This window comes from Peromyscus californicus, unplaced genomic scaffold (genome assembly GCF_007827085.1).
Source record: "Peromyscus californicus insignis strain IS unplaced genomic scaffold, ASM782708v3 Scaffold_24__1_contigs__length_46423439, whole genome shotgun sequence".
Classification (NCBI taxonomy): domain Eukaryota; kingdom Metazoa; phylum Chordata; class Mammalia; order Rodentia; family Cricetidae; genus Peromyscus; species Peromyscus californicus.
In genome coordinates this window covers 26,052,316-26,071,758 of record NW_026294535.1, presented here as the reverse complement: position 1 = coordinate 26,071,758, position 19,443 = coordinate 26,052,316, and the positions used below count along the sequence as shown (strand labels likewise).

The following is a 19,443-nucleotide window of genomic DNA, read 5'->3' as shown; positions in this document are numbered from 1 at the left end:
CCTAAACAGCCTCTCAATTAAACATTTCTACCCACTTACTGGAGTGTAGCTTACTTGGACTGCACAGCTTTCCGTGAATATTAAAAATGTCACTAATAAACTTCCCAAGCCATAACATCTGTCCCAAATGTATTTGGGAACAGCTGGAGAATTCATTTGTTCTTGGCCTTTCGCTTCTATTCATGCTAACGAGTATCACACTTACAAATGAACTTCAAGATCCACATTATAATGAATCTCTGATATTCAAAACATCAATTTTCTAGTCAGCTCATGTCAATCACTAAATTATTTTAGAAAGTATGTGAAGCACTTTGTGAATTTCATTTAGATCCTTTTATACTACTAGCCTCGCTTTGGAAAAGTCATCCTTCATTTAACTATGGTCTAGAGCAGTGAGTGGTTCTCAACCTTCTAATATAGTTAGTTCCTCATGTTGTGGTGACCCCCAACCATAAAATTATTTTCATTGCTACTTCATGACTGTAATTTTGCTACTGTTAAGAATCACAATGTAAATATCTGTGTTTTCTGATATTCTTAGGGGATCCCTATGGAAGGGCCATTCAACCCTCAAAGGGTCACAACCCACAGGTTGAGAATCACTAAGATGATTTGAAAAAGTGGTATCCATTAAACTGGTATCCAAATGACTTGACAGTTTTTGAAATAATAATAATAATATAATAATATTTTGCAAGAGATAGTTATATAGTCAAATGCAATTGAGTTTCTTATTCTTTCATTGATCATGGAGTATTTATAGCATAACTCATAAGAAGGTCCATTAGTGATAATACCAAATGCTTCTAGAACACCTTGGGAGAAAATGAAAACAGCTCTAGCGGTTTATCATTTTATTCCAAGTATCTCAAGTTCAAGCAATCGGCTAAAAGACTGAGTAGAGGAAGAAATCCTGTTCTGTTTCTCCACTGTACATATTATCAGCTGTATACAAATAGCAGGTTTCAAGCATTTTGTGATCAAGTGTCTTTTCCTCTTCTCCTTTCATGCAGGTGCCATACTCGGAATTAGGTGGCAAAACTCTGGTCATGGCTGTGTATGATTTTGATCGCTTCTCCAAGCATGACATCATTGGAGAGTTCAAAGTCCCTATGAACACTGTGGATTTTGGCCACGTGACCGAGGAATGGCGTGATCTCCAGAGCGCTGAGAAGGAAGAGGTAGGGAAATCATTAGTATATCTAACATGACAAGTTGTATTCATTCACCTGTTGCTGCTCAAATACTAAACCATAAAGAGATGATCTTCCTGGAGGGGGACATGGACCTTTAGACACTGACAGCTGCCAAAACAAGAGTCAAAGGGATTGTATGACCCTGATGTAGTATGTTCAGGACCTCTGGGTGGAATTTAAAAGACAATAGAGAGATGCATGCACTGGGAATATAAGCAACCCCTTCTTTAAAAGGACAGTGAGCAATCATTTTGTATTTGCATGGGTTTTAGAACTATTACAGTGAAATGAAAGGGTACTTTTTCCTTGATTATGTGTGCATATTGCAGTTTGTTGTTTCTCATGCAGATAACAAAGCATAATGAGTTAAAAAAAAAACTAACACATGAAAGCTGATATTAAGTCCATCTTTTTAAATGACTCACATCTTCATAGTACTGTTCACATTGTTTTCTTCCTAGTTTTAATAGCTTTGCCCAGTATTTTTCTGTCATTTAAAAAAAGTTCAATATCCATAGTGCATTTATACTCCATAGTAACCAATTCTGTTTGATTGTGCTATGCCTGCCCGGCTTGGGTGTTTTTCTGTGTGAATGTCTCAGCAGGCTAATATTAGAAAAACAAACAGCCCCTTAGCTTCTCCCAGTTCTAAACAACTCCTTTCACAGTAGGATACTGGCAAATAATCTCCCAGGGACCCACCAACAGCCCAGGTCATCCAGGATCTCTAACATTTGGTACTATGTAGTCACTCTGGGCCACTTAGACCAGAGTGAAACTCAGCCTCGTTCTTTACCATGAGGATCCTCCTCAGGCTCCAACTACTAACTCCATACCCTTAATTGAATATGAAAAGCTTTATCATGGTATGTTGAGATTAGGTTTTGTTTAAGCTTGAAAATTGCTAATTTGTTGTACAAAAGGAAGCAAATGATTTAAGCTCTGCTTTGTGGAAATTATGTCTTTGTGGAAATTATGTTAATCAAACAGGGCATTTTTCAATATTGAGATCAGAGTTTGCCCTGTTGTGATTATTCACCAATCCAAGAAAAATCCTGAATTTTCAACTTTTATGATTTTTATACGTAACTCTTCCTGAAGAGTGAGCTAATATTGATGTCAACTCAAGCACACATGTAATGAGAAAGCCAACTATTCAGTAATCATGTTTCTAAACAACCAAGTAGTGAGATATTTCATGAGATTTGTATTTTATTTGAAAGTAACATGCTGGTATTCATTAACTAACTAGCTTTTGTTTGGCTGATAGGTATAAGTGGGTCATATTCAACCAAACAAGGCAAGGGCCCCACTACTTGCCAGGTTCATGATGTAGGATTCTACAATCACACACAGTGAGTTTTTTGCCTGCATTTAGGAAAATTTCCTGGTAGTCTGTACTCCCTCTTCCAAAAATTTCTTGAGTAAATGTAGATTTTAAGACTTAATACTAAACTAGTACGTTTGATCTAGGTAGGTAAAGACTTTCCTTCTCTCTTCTACCGTTCTCATCTCCCATAACTTCTTTAAGACATTTGTCATCCACGTCATGGAGAACAACTCATTCTGACAATAGTAATTACCAGGTTCCTGGAAAAGTGCTCCTGTACTGTTAGTGAAAGCAATAGGTGCATATGTCAGTCTTCTATGGCCTCTTTTCTACCTCCTTCCTGTCCTTGATATCACCAACTAAACGAGTTTCTGGAGAAAGACCTAGCTTACAGTCAAAATTCTTCATCATTTCAATTCTAGCTAATCTCTTTATTAGCCCTAGTGCCTAGAACACTTCAGTCACTTAAGTACTTTCAGATCCGTTGTTTTAGTCTAAAAGGTGGCGTCACATTCTCTATACTCTAAGATAGTTAGAATTTAATCTCCTCACATAGAGACTGGCAGATGGTAACTCTTCAGTAGAGGAGTGAGTGATTGTTTTCCTACTCTCATCTTTTGCCTCCATCTGTATCAACTCAACTCTCTCTTCTCACCACCATTGTTCTGGCTGAAAGCTACTGGATGTTTTTAATGATAAACAACAGACCATTGTCATTTAGTCTTGAAACACATTCTTCTTTGGTCTTCACTCAGGAAGAGTAACTTTGGAGAGGCCATTTTCTCTATTGTGAAATAGGAAACTTCCTAAAATAGATATCATTAAGCATATCTTGGCATGACTAGATGCAGGTAGACACTTTCTCAAAGAAAGGGAAATAAGACCCAATTACATTTTATATCTCAAGAATCCCTTGTTCTCCGAGATATGTGCTGTGTCTTTTTCTGTTAAAAATAATTGTGTGAATAAGCTGAAGTCTTGGACTAACTTCAGTTTTCAAGACTTTAAAGAACTATTTTCCTGTTTTCCACTTGAGCTATTGTGTTCTTGATCTTCATTTCACCTATCAGTGTTAAATGTCATTTTAATGCCATAGTGAGTGGAAAGATTTAAAGGAACAACTTTGAAACTAAAAAAAATGTATGCACGGGAGGCTCTTCAACCAGAGAGTTGAATAGAAGCAGGTTAGACCAGGCCCACAGAGTTCTATGCCTGAAGTGTTCATAGAATGAGGTAAGGGTGTCTTACCAGGAAGTTGACAACCATTAAAGTTATAAGACAATGAAGTATGAAGTACTTGCATAAGCAAAAGGATGGCATGCTATTTTAGTGATCGATTAATGTGTAAGCAACTTAGAAAGGGATGGGCAATGGGCTAGTGTGAAAGCTTTGGCTGGAACACACGACAGCACAGGTTCAGACAGGAGGAGACTCTGAGCTGTGGAGCTCTCTACACTTCGATTGTTAGATACCATTGCTGGTGACGTTTCCATTTAGTTTCATGGTGTTCCTCAAACGAACACCATCCAAGCTGCCCACTTGTTTTGGTTCACTGCCATTTTTTTTTTGTGTGTGTGTGTGTAATGTGACTGACTATCCCCCTCCTTCTACCTCCACACTTTGCAACAGAGGAAGGTAGAATTTGACCTTGGAGACGGTATGACCTTTCTCTCAAGAGGTGGCTACATATAAAACCATTAACTTTATCCAATTTTCCTCTCAGTATGTGTAGCCTCAAAATCATTCCATATAATCAACAGATATGGTTTCCTTCCATTTTTAAAAGGCTTCCAATATGAATTCATCAGGCTGTCTATGTTGAATTTTTCATATTTTCTTTCTTTGTTTGATCACTCAAACTGTAATTTCTCATGTCACCCAAGGTCACATCTGGAACTAACCATCATACTTTCAGAATAATCTACTCATTTAGTATTTTTCCTACGTTACTCCAAATACTACAGTCAACAACTACGACTGCATTTTTTGTTTTTATAAATTGCCTAGTTTAAAATCTGTCTCATTCCTGCATCCAGTTTAAGGACATCAATGCATTTTCATCCTTGACATTTTTGTTTCTTACTTTTCTTCTCATCTCTAAAATGGTAGAAGAAACACACAGCAGTAGAAAACACCTGAGTCTTTTTTCTTTGTTTGCACATTTGCCCCGATGGGCTGCAAGCTCTCAGGGCTGGCACTGTTTTCTCTCTGGTAGAAAGTAAGTCTATCACCTCTCTTTGTGTGAATTCGTTAGAGTGCTTTTTAAATGAGGCTCCATAATCTGGTGCAAATGGGAAAAAAATTGATTGCTGAATTAAAACAAGTTGGGACATAATTTAATTAGTACCCAGGCAGAAGGGAAGAGAAACTACTTTAGGTCCTTAATGGAAAATCAATTTTGCAAGAAAATTTCACATTTTTAAGCCTAATTAGAAAAACATTTACTTCACAGAAAAGCATTTTGAGAATACATATTCAATCAAATGGCAGATTCTGGCTTCCAGTGGTCAATTACTTGGTAGTTCTTTGAAATGAGTTAAAGTCATTTCTTACAGCATCTTTATGGCCAAAGATCATGAAACATTTGATGTTGTTTCTAAGCACATTTAGAAATTAGATGGCAAGTCAAGCTCTCATGGCCATTCCCCCAGCATGTACCAACAAACAAGTACTCTGATTGGAACTAGTTTTAAGTGATCTGTCAACAGTAGTAGCCTTGCTTGGCACTCACAGACCATCACCTTTAGGAAAGGCACTAAAAACATTCATTTACATCCATAGCCTTTCGGGAACACCTAGATAATATGCCTCCAGGCTGGAACTGCCCTTACTGTTCCCAATGAAGAAAGTTGCTGGGGCAGGATAGACACATAGGAAAATCAACGTTGTTGCTTTGAGTGGACAGTTGCAAAAGTAACCGATTGAACAAGACATTCCAAAAAATGAGTGGGATACACAGTCTCTTTCCCACTGTCTCATAATCCTTATTTTCAACCTGTTTCTGTGATTCATAAAGAGCCTTCTAGGTTAGTTTTAACAGTAAAGGTTAAACAATGATGTAAGTCTCTGCTTGAAACATGAAAATTTACCCAGGGGAAGATGAGAATTGTTTTAGGGAGAATTCAAATAATATGACCCATATCCAAATTTACCAGGCCTGGAAAGTTTGCTGTTAAATAAATCTGTGGTATAATAGATATCACTTAGCAGTATAGAGGTATTTTATAGTATGTTAGGCCATGATACACTTCAGGATTTTTAGTATCTGTGTGTCCATTCTTTGGGATTTGGAATATATTGATTTCACTTTACCCTACAGAAGCATAGACAAGTTGGTGTTATGGTTTTTGTCTTTGACAAAAAATTTAATCACTAATTCTATTTTAATGCATAATAAATACTGTCAGCTTTCTAAAGTGGTTAAGAAAATATCATAGAAACAAAAGCAAACAACTTGAAATATCCCAGTAGTATACATAGTATGGCAGTTTTAGACAGATACATTCCAAATCTCACATAATGGATCCCTTAAACAAAAGTTTAATAATTGAAGATTCTCCATAAACGTAATATAAATTGGACTCATTTAAAGCAAGGATTGACCTTGAGGGAAGGCCCTGGATATTATCAAAATGGCATCTGACGAGCATCCATCGTCCCTACTCCGACTGTTAGCTTCTCCTGCACTGGTCTAATCATACAAAGACCTGGCTCCTTTGTGTCCAAAACTCCCCAAAAACGCCGGATGTCCTGCTCTGGCCTTTGAACGTACAGGCACCTACATGCTCACGTGTGCATACACACACACACACACACACACACACACACACAGTTCTCATAACATTGTGTGAGAAAACTAGTGACCACAGAAAGTGTCAGTGTCTCATCCAAGTCCACACAGCAGTGCTAGAAGTACTATTTACATACACTTCTGAACTCCACATGCTAGTCCCCTATAGCCTTTAAAAAACTGTCTCTTTTGATATTCGTAGCCTTAAAGTATAGCTATAAATTATATTTTAATTCAAAATATCCACTTTGGCTCAATTTTTGAAACCTGTGACAACAAGTCAGTTTGTTTTAACAGCTTGCAGTGGATTAGGGTGGATGAGGTGATGTGGAGTATAGGAATGTCTGTGTGTATTGACAGACTAGCCCTTTTAGATATTATGATGTGTTGTAAATATTTACAAGATAGCAAAATCTCATTAACTGTAGCATTTTTACTATTTCACAAAGGTATTATTTCATAGAGTATCAGAATGATTTCCATCCAAAATACAAAAACCTTAAAATTCAATATTACTCATTAACACAAATGTATCATTTTGTGCATGAATGTGAATAAATACAAGGAAAACAGGATTTTTACTTTCCATGAAAAATGTTCAACCATCGTAGTAAATTTCCCTAATGTAAAATAATAAAGAAACTGCACAAAGAACCAGTACGATTTATGAACAAATGCTACGTTCATATTAGAAATGGGGAATAAGGAAGCTCCATAGAGAAGAGTGTGGCAAACTGGACTAGTGCTTAAAGCTGAACAGAGGTAAGAGAGCCCACTCAGTGGGCAATGGCATTTGTTGCCTCACCTGATGATCTGAGTTCAATTCCTAGGACCTACTTGGTGGAAGGACAGTGCCAACATTTTTTGTTTTTTTTGTTTTTGTTTTTGTTTTTTTTTTTTGAGACAGGTCTCATTATGTAGCCCTGGCTGTCCTGTAACTTATCTATATAGACCAGGCTGGCCTCAAACTCACTGAGATCTTCTGCCTCTGCCTCCCAAGTGCTGGGATTAAAGGCATGGACCACCAAACCCAACCTGCTTGAGAGTCAACTTCTGAAGGCTGTTCTCGGATCTCTACATAGACACTGTGGGACATATGCACGCCGGCATGTGCATGTGTTCCCACACACCAACACAATAAATATAATAGTCCTTAACTGAGTAGATTTTGAATAAACAGAAAACCAGGGACAATTTCCAAGTAAAAGCGATCAGCAAGAGCAGGCCCAATTAAGAGGGAAAACTTGAATTGGTATCTTGGGGAGTAAGATTGAAGTAAGTGACTTAATGACAGTCTGTTCCTGAAACATTGAACTGATAAATTTCAACTAAGGACAGTAAGCTCTTAGAACTAAGACGAGACATCCAACATGAAGCCACTCAGCCCACACACTGTGCCAAACATCTGCTTCTTAGGTCTCATCATCTATAGTTTCTGAACAACCCCATGGGGTTACTCTTCATGTCGCCATTTAATATCTGGAATAGCACAGTTTAACCTGCGCTACCCAGAAAATCAACAGCCTAGCAATGATATAGACCCAGGCCTGTCAGACTCTAGAACCCACATTCCCTTAGCTCTGCTGCTTTACCACTGTGCTGGCTGACCTCAGTGAGTACGAGTTTATTTGTGCCTGTGCCTACTTTTCCTGGAAAACATACAATAAGCTTAAGCATTAGTTTTCAGTAAATTGGCTGAACAACTTACAAAATAATAAGAACCTCCTTTCACAAGCATGCATCACCAACCCTACTAACATTCAGGGGACTGTCGCTAGTGAATGCCAACTACCCAGGTGAGCATGACTGCAGCAAACCATCGGGTTACAGCCCCCATCTCAGAAGCTCTTTCTCAGCATACAGAACATTATTCTGCCTGTCCTGCTCAACAGTGCCTTGTCTGTCTTTATGGTCCATTGAATTGGCCTTGGAGAGTCCAACAGTGATAATGAGTTGATGAGGGAACCGCGCAAAAGAATTTGAGGTACTTGGAAAGCAATCAGGTGGGTGTTTCTTTTGAAGCCCGTATTCTGACCAAAATGTTCCGAACATTAGCAGTGTTCCATGGTCTCTCAAATGGCTTATTGTGGGGCAAATTCTCGCTGAATTTCATGAATTTCTCATCAATTTTGATACATGTTGTGCCAAGGAAATCAAATTTTTGTAAAAATAGAAATGAGTGTAGGTGTTAGGTTTTTTTTCTTTTTATCCAAAGAATAAAAGAAGTGAGAGTTTTTAGTTGAATTTTAAGTAAAATGGGGCAGAGTGGTGGGAAGCACAGGTTGGCAGAGCAGGAACTGAGTAGTGGGAGCCGAAGCAGGACCAAACCCAAAATGAAAGAACCAGGGGAAAAATCGATACACTAAAGCACCCTGGCTGTGTCTGATTCCATAGGTTTTTTTGGGGGGAGGGGTTGTTTTTGTTTTTGTTTGAGTGGAAAGCAAGACAAGAGGATGTCTTGTTCTGTCTTTCACATATTTGAATCTTTCAAAATGTAATCTTTTCTGATGAGCTCATCATATGTTTTGGCACAGTTTTTGTTATTACCCTGTTTGTGGATCTTCAGATTAAATGTTTTTCCCTTCTGTCTTCCTCCTACCTACCTTTGGGCAGGCCAAATGTTTGTATTGTGAAATCGTTAATCCATTCCAATCTGTTACTCAACAACTAGAGGAAATGTCAGCGGTTGCCTTGTACTAGCTGTGCTACGGAGGCTGGAGGAAGACCACTGACCAGTCAGGCCTTACCTAATTAGGGGAGACAGGAGAACACACAGACACACCCCCGCCTGGGAACAGGAGCTTTAAAATACAGCTACGTAACTTGGTACTTTTGTTTTGTCAACGTAAAAGTATTACGCCCCTTTGATAGGACGATGATTGTGTTCATTTCTGGGAACATGGTAAATGAAATGGCCCTACTCCTCCTAGGCAGTTATGAGTCAACGGTGAGACAGAACCATGGGGTAGATTAAAATGATAGACTCAACTATATAAATCCAACCATGACTCTACTTCCTCCCGGGGAGTATTTGCTTTTATTATTTGGGTGAGTATTACTAATCTCTATGAAGAAGCTACATTCTAAAAGAGATATATAATGCTTTTCCAACACTATTTGGCACCAGGTAAACAATAATAGTTATTTGGGGTATTGCAAATACCCCCCTCAGAGCTCATTTTCTTGCCAACTAAAAAGGCAAGGCTGTGACTACTTATGTGTTTCCTTTGTGAAAACACTGAGACCAGCCTAGGGGTTCAGGCAACACTGTCGATGTCATCACGAGAGGAGAATGTGCCTGGATTTCAGGAGCAGGAGTCTTGGGGGAGTATGAATATTACCCACAAAGGCCCAACCCTGGGGAAGGCTCAGCAGGTACAAATGGAAGATGGTACAGTGTAACCAAACACTGTGTAACCAGTTTCAAGCTTCACTAAATAGAATTTTTTTTTTAACCCAGGTAGTAACAAGTGCTGAGGAAATTGCACAGAAATTAGGAATGTTGTCTGTTGCTAATGGAAAGGATGTAACACTTCAGAAAACAACCTTTCATTCCCTCAGAATGATGAGTAGAGTTACTATATGGCCTAGCATACTCCTAGGTATATACCTAAGAAAAATGAGGAAATGTGTGTGTCACTGTGGTACGAAAATATTCATAACAGCATTTTCACAATAGACCAAAGCAGAAACAACCTAAATGTTCATCAGCCGGTGAGTTACTAAAAAGAGCCACATGATGGAATATTATTCAGCCAGAGAGACAGGAAGCTCTGAGAGACATAATATCACCAGTGAACCACGATAGGCAAAAGGACAGACATACAGTGTACAGACGGCTGGGGGGAGGAAGAGCTCAGAATGGAGATGGAGAATGGCAGCTAATGAGTATGGATTTCTTGCTAGAGTGATGAAAATATTCTAAAATAGGTAACGGTAGTTATATAACCCTGAAGATCTATTAAACTGTGTGGATTAAATGTAAATTTTATGATATATGAATTATATCTTAATAAGGCTATTAAAGTCCTCAGCTACTGATACTCCACACATGAAGCAGGAGGCAGTTCATCTGGAACTCCATTTGAGAGAGCTCTGGCTGCAGATGCCACTCTAGAATTAGATATTAAAAAGAGATATTTCTTCAGATATTCTAGTATCGCTTAAGACTAGGGCACTTGTTTCCAAGCCCATGTTCTTGGCTCCCAAAACTCTTAGCATTAGGTCAGGACTAAGATTCTGCTTTTATAGACTCCAAACCCTAAAACCAGCTGGAACACCTCAGGACTCAAATGCAGCCATTTTCCACAAGCCCATCTCCCTTTAGGTAAGAATTGCAGAAGTAAATTCTCCTAATGCAAAAGCATTGTTCTAAATATCAGAACTGGTCCACTTTGTTACCCATCTTCATGTGTTGGCTGCTCAGAGATCCCCAGTTGCTCTCTTCTGGACTTTTTTATGGCCTCAAGAATGTGTACAATGCAGGCAATAGACACTAAAGGCAATAGACACTAAAAGCTACTGATGTTATTTTGCTAAAGGGACATACCATCCAAATGCCTTCTAAATGACATCCTTACACCTAGTGCAACTCTCGCCCCTCATCGGAGAAGCTGCTTATTGAAGTGGCCAGAAGTTAACATGGACAGTCAGAACTAGCCAAAGTACAGAGAGGAAGTATTCACGCCTGAATGGGACATGTATATCACCCCTTCCCTGCGAGTCTTAGGAACAGTGCAAAGTTGTGGGGAGCACAAAGAAAGCAAGAGATGGACGTCAGAGGGGACTATCCTCTGGACATGACGGGGCCATTGCACTCATAAACCCAGTGATGGCTGCCTACACAAGGTCAAGACAGTCAACATTCTAGCGTGGCAGGAGGAGCCTCATGAGGACCCTACCCTAGCTTAGATCTATTGGTGAGTTGATGACTGCTGGAAAGAGGGTCAGTTTTCTTCATGGATGTGGCCCTTGGTTAGTTGACCATTGCCTAGTGGCTAGCCCTACACCTAGGTGCATGCTGGCAGCACTGGTCAGACAGGTAAGTTATAAAGAAGAAAGAAGAGAATATGAAATTGGGAAAGTGACAAGATTGGGAGCGGGGCTTCTGGGAGAGAATTTGAAGGGGGTAAAGTAGTGGATAGATATGATCAAGACATTGTATACAATTTTCAAAAGGGTAGATGAAATCATCTTAAAAGTACAAACAATAAAATGCACAGGGTTAAGTTCATTGAGCCCTGGAAATTGGAAGCACAGTGTAGCCACTACTCTAGTTTAAGGTACACAATATTTCTTAGCCCCAAAATGTCCTTCATACTTCTCTCCAATCAATCCCCAGGACACACACCCAAAGGAAACCTCTTCTAATTTTTGTCACCATATAGTATTGTGTACAAATCTCAAAATGTTAGTCATTTTCCTACTGGTGGACTTCTGTGTTGTTTCCATTTAGAATTATTGCTGGGGAGGAGCTGTTTTCATGCACTGGACAACTTTCCATAGGCATGTTTTCAATATCCTATAATTTCTGGTTTATGGGAAGGTGTGTTTGTGTGTGTGTGTATATATATATGATATATATATATGATATATATATGCATAAATATATATGATACATATATGAAACTTTTTTTAAACCTGGGATGACTGGGTTACAGGTAACAGTATATATATGAACATATTACAACATTCATTGCATAGGGTTCACTCATATTTCTTCTCTTTTTTACTTACCTCCCAATTAGTACCCAATACCATCCCCATCCCTGACTTCGGCAGTACCCATCTAGCCTGTACCATTCACCTATCACCTCACAGTTGGCATCATCTGACACACAGAGGTACACAATGCCCCAGCATGAAGAGATTCCTCTTCTATACACATAAAGATTAATCTGCACATCACAATATGTAGCTCTTAGGCAGAAATATGTCATACATCAAATGATTATGCACCTCCAGTTCCAAACTGTTCCAACTCCTGAACCTCATTTCCTCATTGAAAAATGCAAAATGAGTTCTGTACACGTGTCTTTGAAATGTACAAGTTTTTTTTTTTCAACACAGGGCTGACTAATACGAAATAAATGCCTAAAATAAAAAAAAAAAACAGGTACATGGAATAGCTTTTTTTTTCTTATGGATAAAAACAGCCCATAATTTCCAGAACCACTTAGAGGTGCATGGAATATTTTTGCTCTCACGGGGGGGGCCAGTGGCAGTCTCAGTATTTTTGCCACCCCTTTTCACTCTTTCCAGATTGCAGTTAGCTGAAGTAGCATAGCACTAAGCTTTTCCATATAGCCCATGAGAATTCCTATACAACAGCTTCATCCAAAACAGCTTCTGGCCCTTCCAGTCTTCTTGCCTATCTAATCTCCCTCCACACACACACCTTTTCTTATCTTCTGTTTTCCCCTCCCTCTTCTCTCCTTTCCCACTCACTCTCTCAGTTTAAATGCCTCCCAATCACTAGTAATATGCAATCATTTTCCTCCTACCACAAGTCCCCAAACTCTGTAAACTCGGCGTGCACAACCAAGTATTCCCTGGGACCTCTTGCTCTGCTGCTTTGGGAGCTGTCAGGCTCCTCACACGCAGCAGAGCCTGGGGCAGTAGGGAAACGAGCCTAGCAAGCCCACCCTGGGCCAGATCACCTATTGACGACCCTCAGATGCTTCCTGCTAGGGCAGTGCTCCTCACAGATTTCCTTCACCGTCCTGTCATGAGACCCATCTCTCAGCATCCTTCCTCAAAGCCCTTTCTGCGTCCGAATTGCCCTCTTCTTGTGGAATACAGAGCGTGACTGGGAACCAATTTGGGGGCCTGGTTCAAACTAGTCCATAGAGATGAATGTTTGGGAGTGAAATGGAAGATCCCACCTACAATCCTAGCCATAGCCAGAAAGGAAAATTCAAACCTACCCCTGGTCAAGGTTTTTCACATGTTAAGCTGCATCCAGTATAGACTATGGGTGATGTTACTGATCACCAAGTTAATCGTCTGTTCTTTCGTTTGAGATATTATATCTATAAATGAATCAATAGTCTCACGAAGTGTTTGCTGAAATTTCTACTTTCTGCTGTGTTTAAAAATAGTATGGGGGGGAGTGTTTCAGTTTAACACTGAATTAGTGCAGTGTTAAAAAGTCTTGCTTAATTATATCTCAGTGTCAAAAATAAAAACAGAGATTAGAATATTACAACTGGGGAAGATTGTGGTGTTTCATGGGTTTTTCAAATCTATTTTTAGATCCCCAGTGTCACAAAGAGGGAGTCTATAGAAAGCAGCCTTTGAAAGGTCTGCCTTTGCTTCTCTTACAACCTGTGCAGGGGAGAGACACGGTTCTCCTTAAGGTCACTGATGTTGCAGGTAGTCCCACACTGATGCTTTGTGTGTGCTGAAAATGATGCAGGCTGTGAAACCTGAGGGTCTCGGTAGGATTGCCCGATCCTGGTTTGATATAATGAAGCCATTTGGGTTTTCTTTGGTAAACAGTGCTTCCGATGCTCCGTTATCTGAAAAGTCTGGTACAGTTCTTATCATAGTTTAACAGGGCTCTAGAGTCACCTCTACAGAGTGTTTGGGGTCAGTGCTGTGCCAATGTTGTGTTCTGTCATTTACTCTTGATGCTAATACTATGGCCTAGGCATCATGATTGTGTCTACCTTAATGACAAGACGCTGGAAGGCAAAGATGAATTACATGTGGCCAAGCAGGTGCTAGAGGGAGGCCTTCCATCAGCCTGTGTCAGAAGACTAGTTAGTATACCATGTCAGTTTGCTTCTCACTGCGAAAGAAGTCACAGGGCCATTGCTCTGGCAATGTCTTGTTTTTCCACACATACACAACCTGCACACAGGTCACTACCATAAGGTGCACAAGAAGATCCGCAACGGCCTGTGTCTGCACTACTTCAAAGTCACGGGTCTCTAAGCCACCCTTTCCCAGCATAGACACAAGCAACAGATGCCAGACAGGGATCGGGTGCCTCTCCTCCCACTGTTCCCTGACCCTGTAGTCTACTACACAGCATGTCCCTGGAAGGAGAACTGCTTGTATCTCTTTCACCACACTCCCTTATACCAGGTATGGTGACCTGCACAGTACGGAACATCCCACCCAATAATTATACTTCACCAAAGACTAATGTCACATTTCCCAAATACAGTTTAAAGAGATACCTGAACATGGCAGAAGCTCCTTTGAAAACAGATTTTCATTCAAGGAGGATTTCATTTTTATAGTACTCTGTCTTAACTGTAGGTTCTAAAAGAAGAATTAAGACTTCCCTATCTTTTTTTTCATTTTTGGTTCTCTTTCAAGATAGAGTATCACTATATAGTGAGTTCCAGGTATGCCATAGCTACATAGACCAGGCTAGCCTCAAATTCACAGGAATCTATGTGCCTCTGCTTCCCAAGTGCCGGGATTGAAGGTGTCTTAGTCACTGTTCTATTGCTGTGAAGAGACACCATGACCAAGGCAACTCTTATAAAGGAAAACATTTAATTGGGGCTGGCTTACAGTTTCAGAGGTTTAGTCCATGGTGGACAGCATGACAGCATGCAGGCAGGCAGGCACTGGAGCAATAACTGAGAGCTACATCCTGATCCACAGGCAGAGAGAGAGAGACTAGCCTGGCATGGGCTTTTGAAACTTCAAAGCCCACCCCCAGTGACACACTTCCTCCAACAAAGCCACACCTACTCCAATAAGCCACACTTCTTAATCCTTCTAATCCTTTTAAACAGTTCCACTTCCTGATGATAAGCATTCAAATATATGAGCCTATAGGGAACATTCTTAACTCAACCACCACAAAATACATGTACACTGTGCCTGACTAAAAGAAAGAAAAATAAATTCATACATTTTTTATTTAATTTTTTCCCTTACCCCAACTCTTCCCAGATCTTTCCCACCTCCTTACCCACCAATATATAAATAAAAATAAAAGAAAACAAAAACTGAAAATTTAAACAAACCAATAATACAAAAAATGCAATACTGAGATACAAAGCCCACCACAAAAAAAAAAAAAAAGAAAGGAATAAAAAGCCATTTTATGTTGGCCATCGACTCCCGAGCATAGAGCCCGCCCAGGAGTGTGGTTGACATACCCAGTGTCACTCCGTTAGAGAAAAGTTATTTCCCTCTCCCAGTAGGTATCAATTGCAAATAGTTTCTTGGTTACTGGTAAGGACTTTGTGTCCATTCCCCTTCTCAGTGCTAGGATTTTCTCCAGTTTGAACCTGTGCAGGTCTCTGAGCATGTTGCCACAGTCTCTGTGAGGTTGTATGTGTATCAGCCTTGTTGTGTCTGAAAGATGCTATAAAACTAAATGTTTTGTATACTTGGAGTTCTGAGCCTTTGCTTCACAGTGCAATGAAAGCTATCTGTTAACATTATCCAGCGGAGTTAAGATATTGAGCTCTGCAGACTTGTTCTATTTTTTGTCATTATGAAAATAATAATTTTTACAGATCAATAAAGCTGGCAGAAATGAGTAGCTCCAGTAGAAATGACTGCAATTTGAAACATGGTATTGACCATTCTCTTAGATTTCTGTTTTAAAACTTACCTTTTATGAGAGGACCAAGGCCATCCAGAGAGGGATAGAAACAGCCTGCACTACACATCTTACAAAGCCATGTGATGATCAGATGTGTACCATCAGTCCCCAATTTATCCTTTCTCCAAATGAAAACTAGTCAATTTTTTTGAAGACTGTATTGTAACACTCCTGCATTAGAGGTTTTCATGTGATCTTTACAGAAACTATTTTGACCAATCTCACATAAAGCTTAGCTACATTTTTTAACACTTCTTGCCAGGTCTGAATTTTAACAGTAATGAAGTAATTTAATGAAGTGACTTTCATTAAGGGACGAGTCATCATCATTTCTAGTTAAAACTTTGAAGGCCTTGTATTAGCTGTTGTTAAAAGCAGTTACCTCCACCAGTAGGCTCTCTCAGGTGACTTCTGGAGACCTTGGTTCTCACCACAACAACATACCCTGTGCCCAGATTCTTCTATTGGCTGTCTGTGTTCCCTCTTCAGTACTTTAATTTTGTTGTTATATTTGTTGATCAATCCCTTTTGCCAGGAACATAGTAAATTTGACTTAAATCTGAAATAATTAAATATATTAGCTTGATGAAACCTCACTGTGCTATAGATATTCAATTTATAAATGAGGAAGCTCAGACTCACAGAAGTGGATAAACTTGTCTGAAATCATATAGCCTACAAAGAATGGTCAGAAACATAAGTGTTCGCTTTATTCCAGAGCCTACATTCACTATTATTTATCTAAAACATTCTTTGTATCAGGAACTTCATTAAATCCCTAATTTTGGTCTTTCAGGAATACTTTGAGAAAAGTATTAAAACACTGCTAATTAACTTCTTGAGGAAATGAGGCTTTTAAATATGGTAACAGGCCTGGGGACATGACTCAGTCAAGTGCTTATACTGCACATGAAGATGTGAGCTGCAGTCCCCAGTACCCATATAAAAACCAATGCCTGGTGTTGCGCATCTGTACCGACAGCATTGAAGGGTGGAGACAGGCAGATATCTGGACCTCTATCTGACTTGATCAGATAGGTCTCTGCCTCAAGAATTAAGGTGAAGAGCAACTAAGGAAGGTACCCAATGTTGACATCTAGCCTCTACACACACACACACACACACACACACACACAATATGATAGCCTTTTTCTTTTAACAATTAAGGGATTTTTTTTCCTGAAGAAGCAATCGAATTCTGTCTCTTTATCATTTGATGTGATAGAGGAAAATGAGATTTGTTTTTCCAAATGACTTCTGTCCCTATACAGCACCATCAACCAAGGAAGAAATAAGGATGGGACATAGCTGAATTTTAACAAGGCTTATTTAGGTGAGAACTGTTCTGTAGGGCTTCTGGTTTGAGTCTGAAGTCAGTGTTTATCAGAATGTGTTGTATAAGTCACAAGGGAATAAATTCCCTTTTGCCAGTCCTTAGTTACAAGGATCCAAGCTTCTCTCAGATCCTCTTGTTCAGCACGTAACGAATTCAGTGCCCTGGGCTAAAACTTAAGTAACTGGGAGCAGAAACAGGTTCATCATGTGTAATCTCCACAGGCAGATAATGCCTGATATACTGTGTGATGTCCTCTAAGTGGAGCCCAGAGCCACTTGCCCAGCCAGCCATTAGTTAGAGTGCCAGGGCGAAAGAAGGGAAGTGGAGGCTGAGAGCAGACCAGGGAGAGCTTATGATTGTTTCAGTGCCCTCCCTGATGGGCTGGCCCGCCGCCGCCGCCTCTGTACTCAGCACATGCTTCTGTGCCTTGTTCCTTAAGAAATGCTTCAGCACGTCTCATTTCCAGAGAAAAATCACGTGCTCTTGCTTTCCGAACTGAGAGCTGAAATGCTTCTTCCTAAATGCAAGTCCTGATATCCCTAGACAAGAATTTTATACACGCTAAGCTAAAATCTCCCAAGGATCTTGATTTAAGGTAGAAGTTATTCAAACATACTCTGAGCCTGTGGGAATTGAGGACTCATCTGGACCCAAATAGAAACTGCTGGTGGCATCATTTTCTAGGCCTGTGCTTCAGCCTTCCTATTTAAAACTCAAGATTTCAAAAACATGAAGAAATAAAACAAAACTCAGATTAAAGCTTGCATTTGTTTGGACTCTTTCATGTCCCATATATTTCAACCTTTCTGAGTCTGTGTTTATGAGCAAATTGTAGGTCGATGTGAAAGTGTGAAGTCCCACTTTTGCAGCGTCTTTGAACATCCATCAGTGAATCTGGTAATACTACCGCACTCTCGCACATTTCCATGTGTGCTAGAAACCATGAAGACCTGGCTGTCTGATTCAAACTGTCTTTTCACCCCAGCCTTATAGCTTCTAGTCGGATTCGGACTCTTAAAATAGATGAACCAGAATCTCCTAAAATGAGAGATCTCAGTGGTGACTGCATTCATTAGGGGGTCAGATAGCCACTTCAGTCGATAAGGAGCGACTTTCTGAAGACCCCTTAGTCCGAGGAGACAGAAAGACATGCAAGTGTGGGAGAACCAATTACACCCGAGAAGACCTCTCTGGAAGTGTGAAATGTTAAAGCAGATATCTCAGAGAGCCTACCTCTTTGGAAGATTTTTTTAAATAAGAGTTGGGGCACACTTTTGCAGACCTGCTTCAAGGCAAAGGAACAGACACGGTAATCTCCCATGGGATGATTCATCAAAAAAGTGTTTAAGAAGCAAAGCCCTTGGAGGAAAAGAGCTGTCTCATCAATCTAAGTCAAGGCTTTTGTGCACCTTCTCTCCCGTTCCTGCCTCCTAATCTCGCCCTGCTTTTTCGGAAGACCCATCACATACTCTCTCCAATTACCTTGACAAACAATGATAACAGGCACTGAGCTTTTCGCTTCTTTTAAAGTAATCCATTTTTTGACAGTGAAAAAAATCAAGGAAAAAGATTCCTGGAGCTATGCACGGCAGTGACAGATTTAGGGAGTGAGTCTAACAGAGTGGGTTTTCATAGATTGGCCTCTGCTGTCTCGCTTGGGCCAGCGCCCACAGGCAGCAGCCCTCGGTGAACATAATAAAGACTAAAGTCACATCATCTTGACTTTCCTACCAGGTAACACACAAAAAAATCAGTCCAGAATGTAGAATTTCACATTATAATGAGTTCCAGTAAACAAAATTCTGAACAAAACACAGCCTCTGCTGTCATAGTTACATTACTGTAAGTCCTCATGTTCACGCACCAACTTACAGTTATCTACAATAAAGTGGGCTCTGTGTTCAACAATAACAGAGTGGTTATAGATTCTAAGTTACGTTAGGTATATTAGGTAGACATTAGCTATCGTTATATGGGAAAACCCATTAGTATGTTAAGTAGAAAAGACAAATATAAAATTGCATTTATAAGTCTACATATAATTGCACTATAGTAGGATTTTAGAAGTATTTGTATACAGTATCTTTGGGTGCTAAGACAATCTTCTTTGGGGTCTCATTTTAACATGTATGTAAGGAAATGCATGCTCACGTGGAAATGTACAACAAAGGACATAAGAAATCATTATTTTTTTCAAATTCCAATCCAGTA

The 19,443-nt window shown here is 39.7% G+C and overlaps 1 protein-coding gene across 4 annotated transcripts in view; it reads left to right on the top strand.

Moving 5' to 3' along the window:
• The window catches only part of Syt1 (synaptotagmin 1), a 517,902-nt gene that overhangs the window by 380,611 nt on the left and 117,848 nt on the right, over positions 1–19,443 (top strand). For all 4 annotated transcript variants that reach the window (XM_052753299.1, XM_052753300.1, XM_052753297.1 and 1 more), the window contains one exon: positions 1,017–1,184. In XM_052753299.1, the coding sequence (XP_052609259.1) occupies positions 1,017–1,184 (168 nt within the window). The remainder of the gene's footprint in view (positions 1–1,016; positions 1,185–19,443) is intronic.